Genomic DNA, 11,322 nt, shown 5'->3' on the forward strand with positions numbered 1-11,322 from the left:
TGAATCATGGATATACACACTTGAGTTGTCACATCTTTTATGCCAATCTTTTTGACAAACTCGAGTGGTACACCCATTCTCAAAGCCCTTCCCTCCTTTTAAGCCTTCATTGATTGATGAGTGAGGCCTTTTTCGGAAAGTCTTACATGCACATAATGTTGAGAGTATCGGGAACGACAATGCTTGATCTTCATTCTTGCTAGATTAGGCACATTATTGTCTAGCCATAGGATGGGGGGGGAGTGTTGTAAAGTTTGATTTGGGGGTATGAGAAAGTTGAAGGAAAAGAGTGAACTCTTGTGCTTAATTGACTAGTCTTTATGGGATAAGTAGAGAAACTTCTAGCTCAATTTGTGAAAAGTCTTGGCCCTTAAAAAAAAAAAGGGCTAGCAAAATTAGTATGAGCTAAGAGGTGTTCAAAAAGTGTAAGAAATCCCTTGTAAAAAAAAAAAAGAGAGAGTTTTATGTTGGGAAATGCTTTTGGAGTCATTGAGTGAGAGATATGAGTTGGGTTTGGAATTGGGAAATGAATGTGTATCATATATGTTTGGGAAAATGGTAGAACAATGGGGATTGAGCATTGTATGCATGAGTTGATCCATTTCTTAGATATATTATGTGCATTGTCAAGGCTACTTGTCTTGAGAGTATACCACCTTAAATATCATATATCTTGAACCCCTTGACTCACTTGATCAAAAAGCCTCCCCTTACCCAAATGATTTGGACCAGTTAACCATTTGCAAGAATTCACTTGATGCTATTCTTAATGAACTTGAGAGTTGGCTGATTTGCATGTGTGAATGCATGATGATGAGTGTACGGATGAAAAGAGTTGAGATAGGCCTAGAGAAGCTAGAGTATAATAAGAGAGGGTGTACTAATGCTGAATTTAGATGTTGATTTGAGTGCTTTGTGTGTTTCTTTTGGCTATGAGCTCCCACCTTCAAACCTCTCTCCCTATGAGTTCTAGAAAGTTCATCGGAGCGACCTGTTGGAGCGATACACCAAGGTCGCTCGCGTTTTCACGTCCGAAGACACACAGATTTGACCCTAGAGCGACCTCCCAGAGCGACGTGCCGAAGTCGCTCCCGATGTTTAGAGCGACCTGTTGGAGCGACACACCAAGGTCGCTCGCGTCCTCTCGTCCGGAGACATCAAAATCGAGCATCCTGGAGCGACCTCTCAGAGCGACCTACCAAGGTCACTCCTAGCCAGAGCGACCAGCTCAAGTCGCTCGCGTTTTGAAGGGTATTTTGGTCATTTCATTATGCACGTTTTACATTGCCTAAACCTAAGTTAAGTACTTTTGTAAGCCACCAGAGGCAGAGAATCTCTTTTGGAGAGAACAACTAGTAAAACTTCTTTTGATTCAGATTTCATTGCTTTTATCTTGTGTTTTTGTTGATTTCTTATCTATTCCTCTACATGATTAATCTGAAATTCAATATGGGTTTAAGAGGAATCATAGAGATTAGTGAGTAATCACTTTTTGAATTCATGGGTTAGGGAGATTAAGGGTGATTAGGTTAGTTCTAGGATGTTTTAGTGTAGATCATTCTTGTTCCTTGCTAGTAGAGTATTCATAATGCATCTTCTGAGTTGGCCACTCAAAATTTGATCGATAGGCATTTCCCACCCGAAAGGTGTTCGATGAAATGCCTGAGACAACTCTCCTAGGCTTTTAGTATACTTTGCCAAAGACATTTGTTGTTAAAGGTGCTAAGATAGCTAATAGATTTGTTAGTAATGATTGCTTTCACATTATTCAACCAAAGACATTTGATGTTTGAGATATGTTAGCAAATGAGCATTCATCTAGACATGGAGCTTGCTTAGAAATGTGTCTAGGCTTAAGGTCGATAGTTTGATTGATCATTTGCCATTCTTAGTTCCATACTTGATCACCCAAGGTATAATCCCTATGCCCATGAGTTCTCTTTTCCCTTAGTCAAGAAAGTATCATTCTGAAATTGTTTTCTTGTATTAGTAGTAGTTTAAAACTCATCTAAATCATTGGTTGCACTTAGATTAAGTGATTAGTTACATTCTCGGTGCTTTGATATCCCTCAAAACTGGTTCGACAATCTTTTATACTACATCATTTGTCTTAAGAGCCTTGAAAACTCCTAACATCAAATCCTAAAAATTTGATAACATTTTTTAAAACATTTGATTAATATTTCATATATTTTTAATATATTACATAAAATTAAAAACTTGTGATTCTTTATACTTTGATTAATTTGTTTTATTATGTGATTCGGAGAAAGTGAAAACATAATAGTAGAAATAAAAACAAAATCAATTGATATGACAATATTAGTTTTTTTATTACTCACCAATGTAAGATTATTTTTATTTTAGATTTAGAAAATGATTTTATGATAATTTTTAGATATTTTTGAATGCTTAGATTTTTAAGTTAGTTATTTTGTGAGATATTAAGTTAGCTAGCACATCTATAAGTGATCAAATTTGGTATAACTTGTGGGTAACACAATTTTTGTACACACTAATTTTGGAATGATAATATATTTGATACTATTTATTAATTTATTCTAATATAATTTTTCATTTGCAGTATTGGTGATAAGGTTATTTTCAAATTAACGCTTTACCTATCATAATTTATCTTTACCAATTAATAACATAGTGCACTTGTATATTATATTGAATTGGTAGTATATTAAACTTCATAAGTTATGCACTCCAAAACTAATAGTGTTTTTCATTGGAATAGTAGTTAAAATATCATAGTACTTACATATACCAAAATATTGATTTTGGAATTTTGAACATATCAGCATACTAATATGAGTATGGGTTCGTTTAATATTTTTAAAGATAGTGTATGATATGTTGTTCCCGTAGATGGAATATTTGTAGCAATCATAATATTAAAAAAAAATAGTCATAACTATATATTTATATTTATATAACCGTATAATGTTAAAAGTAAATTATGTTGCCAAACGTTTGAACTATGTAAGTGTAAAAAATTATGTTCTAGGCTTAAAAACCAATTGACCCAAATTAATTCTAATCTATAATAGGTGCAACATAAAAAAAACAAAGATAAATTAGTTCGTGCACAAAAAAAACAGAAGTTAAATTAGCTCAATTCAAATATATACTAAGGCCATCATTATCGCGGTATTTAAGGGGGGTCTCTTAAGGTTTTTGTTGTTTAAATAAATGAAAAACACACAATTAAGGTAGAACCGTGTCTTAATTTGGGTAAGCGAGAGGCGTATCTACGTGGACACGTGTCGGTGTTTGACAGGAAAGAGGGTTCTGGTGAGAATCGCCCCGATATCGACCGAGCCGTGGAGAGAAGGAATCTCGTTTAAGCTGAATCGTACGGTAGTACTGAGATACTTGTTACGAAATTGAAGGCTTCTTCCAGCTACGTGGCGGGAAGAGGGTTTGAGCAAGGGTGAACCGAAGAAGGAAGATGGAGACGAGATTAGAACTCTCGTCATTTGGAGGTTCCTTGAGCGAGAGGATGAGAGGAGGAGAAAAAGAAGATAAAGTTTTTTTATTATATTTTTTGTGTTTTTATTTTTCTTTTTGTTTAATTTATGGACTTAAATAAAAATGGAACGACGAAACTGGTGATCGGGTGTGAGCTTTTTTTTCTTCATATGGTGGAGATTACCTCCAATCACAAGAGACCACGTGGTTCGTGTATCTAACGTGGGATATGAGTGTTGTTCGCTATACCGATTTGCCACCTGTCACTTGTCGATCTCACGTATTCTACGGATATCCCTACAAATATCACTAATACGATGGATGTTCGAACAAGAATTCGTGATAGACAAATGCATGAACAGCTGAAAGATGATTTGGTTGAACATATTTGGAAAAAATTTGGACGTGATGAAGACAACAACTGATATCTTATACTTCTTTCAAATAATTCTCGTTTATTGTAATAATCTTTGTTTTCATGTTTTTATTTAAAAGTCTATGTTTAAAATGTTATCTTTTATTATGTATTATGTAATAAATTTTCTTTTAATTTTAATAAAAAATATTTAATATTATTTTATTTTTAAGAACCCCAAAATAAGAGATTTGCAATGGAGACATAAAAAGCTCAAATTTCTTAACCAAGTCTCTTAATCAACTTTATTCCTTAAATACTATTAAAAAACAATTAAGAAACTCATTATGGGGTTGTGGGATAAAGATGCTCTAACCTCTCATCATGAGCCTTGCTGAGCAGCACCTTCAGCAGTCATCTTTCTAAGAGCTAAAGTGAGTGTTAATGGGGCCATCAAGAGCTTCCTTCGGTGGCACTCCACAACCTTGCTGAAATATGTTACAAACAAACAAACCATTAAGCAGTCAATACAAACTCACGTTGATAGGAGCAAGGTTCTTCTGTAAAATTGAGTAGTTCACATAACCTGCAACAATAGATATATAAACATATGAGTTTCATTCTCTTGCACAAAAAAACAAAATATTCACTTCCCATCGTGTCTTGGGAAACAATTAAGGACAGTTCAAACCAAAACTTTAGTTATACTAAATTTTGTTTACTGTCAAATTATATATATCTGGTCCTGAGCTCAAGACCCAGCAGCCTTAAATACCTCCTGAGCCAACTTCTGTTGCTGATCAAACTTTGAATCCACTCTGAGAGAGGTTTCATCTAACGATCAGTCTCTATATACTAATCATCAAAATCAGATTTATCTACTAAGGCAACTACATTAACAACTAAAGTTCTTTAACTCAACTCGATTCATCAAATGGCTGGAAATTTTATATAAATATGCTATCCAACCAATCACAAATCAACCGACCGAACAAAAATGATCCGAGAATGAAACTAAGGAAACGTCAAAACACCCTTAAAGATCCCCGCCACTGAACCTGATGTCCCTCTGCAAATTGTCGTCGTACGTCTGGTCACTAATTTAGAATCTGCATATGTCAGCACTAATCGACAGCTCCAACGCGTTGTAGTCATAGGGAAGATTAAGAAGTGCTACGTAAGGTCTGGATTCTTGGGAAACCCAGAAGCCTCGACTCGACGACGTCTCCGTCGGCTAGGGTTTTTCTACTCGCTACCGAACAAAGCTGATGAGATATGCAAACAAAGTGATGGCGTAGTTTCGTGGTCTATGAAACAGATATCGTATAATTAAAGTAGTAATTGTGTATAGTTAGAGTAAATAATTGTTGGACCAAACAAATAATAAATAGTTTAGTCCAACAACCTTATTTAAGTAGATTTTTTTAGGACATTTTTCCTTTTAATAGTACCGATTCACAGCAAAAACTTTACACTTGAAAATTTACTAGGTGATTTTCCCGTGCTCATGCACGGATATAAATATTATAAAATAAATACATTATAAAATTTATTAATATTTTATTTTTTATTTTTTGTTATTCTATTATTTATATTGTAACCAATATGAAAGGTTTTTAAATAACATTATGTTATTTTAATTAGCATATAGTTTTAGACATATAATATCTCGACAGTTTGGTTATTATTTGGATATATTAGATAACATTTACTTTCCTGATTCAACTATAATATTTTTGTTGTACAACTTATTATTTTTTTTTTATTTTTTTTTTGATGTAGTTTTATTCTTGTCTTCGACTTGTAAACATATTTCAGTAAGATTATGTAATTTAATATATGTTGTTTTGAGAATCAAATAATAAAAGTAAATTAAAGTGTTGACGATTCAAAGTTACATAAATAAGTATAACATTGATGGTCCTTTGAAACCTTATGCATATATATATATATATATATATATACAAAATACTTAATTGTAATAGTTGGTTAATATATTTATAATATTTTTTATAAAACTCATATTTATTTGTAATATGTTGAACCGTTCTATAATTTATTTGTATAAAAATATTACTATAAATAAAAAATATTATTTTTAATTTAATGTTTGACTTTGTATAAATTTTTTGAATTTGTTTAGTTACTCATCTTGTGGGTATATTGTGTTACATATATTCCATCAAATTAAGGTATAACTATTTCTATTTATCGTATTAGTTTGGTTGTTCTTTTTAGTAATTTAGCATATGTTAATTTAAAAAAAAACAAAATTATAAAAACAAAAAGATGATATGTACAAAGTTACATAAAAACATAACCGATAAATTTTAAAAGGGATAATTATTTATTTTCTTTAATATCAAGATTATTTTTATAAACTTTCTTTTTTATGAAATCACATTATATATATAAAAATATATTCGTATTAAATATTATTAATATTTTATTTATTATATATGTTATTTGAAAAATATAAAAGGGAACTTAAATAAAAAAAGTTTAAATTAAATTTTATTCATTAAAAATATCTTAATTTATGTTATTTTAATTATTTTGTAATAATTTGAGAAATAGATTGATTTAAATAAAATGCTTAATACTTTTAAAATATATATTATGTTGTTTGAGATTATCTTTTAAAAGGGAAGATTATTTATTTACTTTAAAATCAAGATTATTTTGTGAATTTTCCTTATTATGAATTACACTATATATATAAAAGATATTTTCGTTTTTAGAATTTTTAATTGTCTCTATTATATTGGTTATTTAAAAAAATAAAGAAAAAGGAAACCTAAATAAAAAAGAAAAAAAATGAAAAAAATATTTAATAATGATAATTAGATATATTTGATTCATTAAGGGTATTATCTTAATCAACCATCGTGAAAGTTAACGTGAGCGCAACACGTAAGAAACTGATTTTTTAGATAATATTATAGAGATAGCTACAGTATAAAACTTTACAGCTTAAAATTCTATTAAAGAAAAATCAAAGTTACAGCCATAAGCAATCAAGTTCACAACCTTTTCTAGCCTGAGTCAACCCGCAAGGAGACTGCGGCCGTCAATACTATTCGGAATAGTCTATTCCTCATCTAACGCGGTTAATTATTTCCATCCATGTCCTTCCTCAAATCTCAACTGTACTCTCTCACGCGCTCTAAGTAACGCAGACCATTCTTAGCTGTACAAGATACTCTCTCTCTCTCTCTCTCATCTCAATCATCTATTGCGATTTGATTCAACAAGCTTCTAGATCGTTGTCGTTGAATCAGCCTCATCGTCAAAAGTGAAAAGTATAATCCCTGACTAGCTAGATTCGTCTCCCAGGTTCCCCATCGTCTTCCTCCCTATTTTCTAGATCTAAAGCATAATCAGTTATCTATTTTGTTTAAGGCTTACTGGTGGTAGAAGTTAGTATCAAATCTTGTGTTTATTATGCTTTACTTTCTGCTAAGATCGAGCGGATAATTCTGTAATTTCTATGTATTTCGGCAGCGTTATATGGCTGATTCAAAGTAGCTTGGACTGATCGATCCTGAGTTCCTTAGTTTCATTCGAATTGTCAGTTTTTGATAAGTTGATGATCAAATTGAGTTTTATTCATTCAGATGGCTGGTGGAGTGAAAGAAGACGAGAAGAACGAGCGGATTATTAGGAGTCTTCTCAAACTTCCCGATAACAAGAGGTGTATTAACTGCAACAGCCTTGTAAGTTTTTTATTTTCTCTTTTTTTTTTTTTGTACCGTCTTCTTCATCTCCATTATAATTAACTTATATGTTTTGTTAGGGACCACAATATGTTTGCACTACTTTCTGGACTTTCGTTTGTACCAACTGCAGTGGAATACAGTAAGATCTTAGATTCTTTTTTTCTATCTCCTATTCTTGTGTTTATGGAAGTGTTGTGTTGTTGATTGATATATATGCATGTAATTGTCTCAGCCGTGAGTTTACTCATCGTGTTAAATCGATTTCAATGGCAAAATTCACATCACAAGAAGTTTCTGCTCTAAAAGAAGGTGGCAATCAGGTAAAGCAACCCATAATTTGTTTTCTTGGCAGTTGTCATTCAGTATCTATAATTTGTTTACTTTTTTTCTAAATTCTAATGTTCTGTAACAGCATGCTAAGGATATTTATTTTAAAGGACTGGATCAACAGAGGCAGTCAGCACCTGACGGAAGGTATCATATTATCTCTCTTCTTGTTACAGAGATATGTTGGATGTGACTGATTGTTATTTTGATTTTTCCAGTAATGTAGAGCGGTTAAGGGACTTCATCAGACAGGTCTATGTGAATAAAAGATACACGAATGAGAAGAATGATGACAAGCCTCCTAGAGGACCAATGGTGAGAACAATGTCTTCTGTAATCATTTTACTTTGGATAAAAGCCTGACTGGTCTAGAGTGAACTGTAATTTCATATTCTACAGGGCGACAATGAGACACGAAGTTCTAGTGGGTCACGAAGTCCACCATATGAAGATGCATATGAGCGTCGTTACAGTGACAGATCAAGTCCTGGTGGGATGAGTCCAGGGTTCGAGCAAGGTAACAGAAAAAGCCCTTCTCGTCCGGAGGTCTTGAATGATTGGCGCAGAGAGGATAGATTTGGGGGAAGAAAAAAACCTGAAGAAGAGTCACATTCACCTGAGCAAGTACAAGACTTGGGTTCAGCTAGCCCTCCTATAGCTCGACCCGTCAGGGAAATCTTGGGTGACAGTGTTATTCCTCTTCGCGTGATAGAACCTCCAAAACCACAAGTCAACCGAAATAGTGATTCTTCAGTGATTGCAAAGGTTTGGCTTTATCATTGTCTTGTAAAGAATATAAAATGGCATATTTTTCTTAAGAGTGGAAAGAGACGATTGTGATATTTTCTGTTCTCCTAATGTCAGCCCACTGCATCATCGAGTAGTTTAACCACCACAAATGAGAATCCACCGGAAGTGAAGATGGAGACTGCTATGAGCTTGATTGATTTTGATGCTGATCCCGAACCTCCTGCTCCATCTGTTGCAATACAAGCACCAATATCGGCCACACATCAACCTGCTGCCCAGCCAGCAAGTGCAAGTAATGATAATTGGGCATCTTTCGATGCGGCGCCCATTACTCCTAGTCTTAATGTATCTCAGCCACCACCCAGTGGAAACTCTGTGGATTCACTTCTCTCTCAGTTGGCAGCGCCTTCATCTGGGCCAGTTCAGACATCTACATTACCTAGTGGGCCAGCGCATCTTGGTCATTCCACGTCACAAATCTTTGCACCACCTCCAAATGGACAATTAAATGAACAGGTGGGCACTTCACTGCATGGTTTTTGAAAGAATTGAACGAAGGTTCTGCTTCGGGAATGATATGATCGGCTTTTTTTTGGTTACAGCCATGGAACACAGGACTTTCATCTAATGTACAAAGGTCAATGAGTGCACCATCATTGCATCCTCTTCAAGGAGTTCCGTCTGAAGTTAAACCATCCGGAAGAACAGAATTACCTGCGGTATCTATTTCTTTAAGCCATTTTTTTCTGTACGATTTATATATTTTACAAAATTTGCGGCTGTTAATGTAAATGTCATGCAGGATTTATTCACTGCTACCTACCAATCATACCATGCAGCAGCGCCCGGGTGGCAAGCCGGTCCACCTCATGGCATGCACTATGGCATGCCCTATGGCTTGCAGCAATATAATAACACCATGGTAAAAGTTTTTCTGAAAATATCTAATTCCATAAAGAATCTGAGCGTCAGTGACATTGCTTTCTCGTGATTAAATAAAGTATCTTTCCTGTAACAGCCTTATCAGAATGTTCCCCAACCAGCCAGGTCAATGAACCCTTTTGACTTCAGCTCTGTGCCACCGTCAGTGACACGAACAGTATGTCCTCTAGCTCGTTTGCCTTATCTAGAATTTTTTTCTGTGTGAAAGCAAGCATGTTTTGGAATTTAGCTCGCAGCACGGAGATATTTCGCGTGATTTGAGAACTTAATAAAAAGCTTACAAAAAAGTAGCTTATGAGCTAATTGGTTAAACCTTTTCCCTTTGCTCGGCTCACGCTTGTGTCCGAGAAAATTCTCTTTCCAACCGATTGGTTGTTACGTGTTAAGTGATGTTAAAATGGTACAGGAAACCATGTTCCCTTCCATTGCGTCTCTGCAAGGTGCATTGCCTCCTTCCGGTATGATGCCTTCTCAAGGATTACACAATCATTTCAGTATGCCCCCTCAAGTCTCAGGTCATCCATCTGCAATGCCACCAAGTAAAGCATCACTATTTTCATTTTCGTAGCTTTACTTATCTCTGCTATTGAATAATGCGTTGACTCTTTCGAAATGTTTGATGAAACTATTTTTGTTCCCAAATTCGCAGGGTACATATCTCCTCAAATACCAGGAAGCATGCCACCTAGGTATTACTTTTTGATTCAGTTAACTCATAGTCTTTGTTTCAATAATGAATATAACATCATCTGCTGCGTATAGTTAGTTCTCTGTGATTCCTGGTAGTGCAAAACATCGGTTTCTTACTCTGTTGTAATAACTGTCGGTTTTGTAGCAGCTTACGCCCAATTGGAAACATGGGCGCTCCATATGACACTCAACAAACATATCAAAATTTTGGAAGCCCATTTGCTGCAAATTCTTCGAACCCTTCTTTCCCTTCAGGAGGAAACCCGTTTGGGTAAGAAGAGCGAGAGCATTAGCTTGAAATATGCAATGTTTGAGGATTGAGTTCAAAAGTGTAGTATTGAGGTATCAATTTGAATCAAAATATTTGTTAAAAAAGGTTGAGCAAAGGAAGGTACTAGTCATGAACGTGGAGAGGAATTTGGGGTCGTCTGGGTTTAGGATTTTCTATAAGCATCATTTTGAAATAGGTTTGATTATTATTCCTTGGTTTCAACATATTTCATTTCCCCTTTAATGTTGTTTTATTAGGCTTGAGGCTTGAGGGTGGTACCTTTTTAAAAATCTTGAGGATCATTTGTGATGTATAATTTTGTAAAAGAGTTTACCTTGATCATTAAAATCTTGTCAAAACTGAATATTGGAAGTTTAAGCACATTGAGTTAATTTTGCCTTTTGCTCCAAGTTTGCTTTGTATTAAGGTTTTCTTTTAAAAAAACTCAACTGCTCTACAATTAGGACTATCGATGGATCAAAATGGTCCTAGAAATTAGTATTAATTTGCTTCACAGAAGCTTAGCATCTAAAAACCAGTAAGGACTAGAATCTGAAATCTAGTTCTCAAGAATAATATGACTAAAATGCCAAAAAAACACTCACAAATTTCTAGTGGTACACCGACATTGTGAAAGTTATGTCCCGTTGGAGATCCTGCGGATTTTCACTAAAATTAGTGAAAGTCGGGAGCTATATGATCTCTTTCATTGTTGTTCTTGTTGGTATTCCTTCTAGTAGAGAAATCATTAGGTTTGCTTGGAATTAAACTTGAGTTTGGGCCATTTTATA

General features: G+C 34.3%; 1 protein-coding gene across 4 annotated transcripts; it reads left to right on the forward strand.

Annotated features, from left to right (window-relative positions):
• Window positions 1-6,906: 6,906 nt before the first annotated feature.
• LOC106342658 (probable ADP-ribosylation factor GTPase-activating protein AGD14) lies at window positions 6,907-10,914 on the forward strand. Of its 4 annotated transcripts, none has more exons than XM_013781654.1 (14): window positions 6,907-7,168; window positions 7,450-7,548; window positions 7,629-7,690; window positions 7,784-7,871; window positions 7,964-8,025; window positions 8,097-8,193; window positions 8,278-8,643; window positions 8,743-9,144; window positions 9,231-9,347; window positions 9,431-9,550; window positions 9,647-9,727; window positions 9,977-10,109; window positions 10,220-10,259; window positions 10,406-10,914. In XM_013781654.1, exons 2-14 carry the CDS (start codon window positions 7,450-7,452, stop codon window positions 10,533-10,535), a joined length of 1,797 nt encoding a protein of 598 aa, XP_013637108.1. In that variant the 5' UTR covers window positions 6,907-7,168; the 3' UTR covers window positions 10,536-10,914. The 4 variants fall into 4 exon arrangements, with proteins under 4 accessions (XP_013637108.1, XP_013637111.1, XP_013637110.1 ...); XM_013781657.1 differs by having other exon boundaries at window positions 10,409-10,914; XM_013781656.1 differs by having other exon boundaries at window positions 6,918-7,024; window positions 10,406-10,893.
• Window positions 10,915-11,322: the final 408 nt, after the last annotated feature.

The sequence above is a fragment of the Brassica oleracea genome, chromosome C4 (genome assembly GCF_000695525.1).
Source record: "Brassica oleracea var. oleracea cultivar TO1000 chromosome C4, BOL, whole genome shotgun sequence".
In the NCBI taxonomy this organism is placed as follows: Eukaryota; Viridiplantae; Streptophyta; class Magnoliopsida; order Brassicales; family Brassicaceae; genus Brassica; species Brassica oleracea.

Excerpts from the sequence above, each read along its gene's own strand:
- LOC106342658 (XM_013781654.1), top strand. The coding sequence starts at position 7,450 with ATGGCTGGTGGAGTGAAAGAAGACGAGAAGAACGAGCGGATTATTAGG. Across the intron at positions 7,691-7,783 it reads ACCAACTGCAGTGGAATACA|CCGTGAGTTTACTCATCGTG; the intron begins GTAAGATCTTAG and ends TAATTGTCTCAG. Across the intron at positions 10,260-10,405 it reads CCAGGAAGCATGCCACCTAG|CAGCTTACGCCCAATTGGAA; the intron begins GTATTACTTTTT and ends TCGGTTTTGTAG.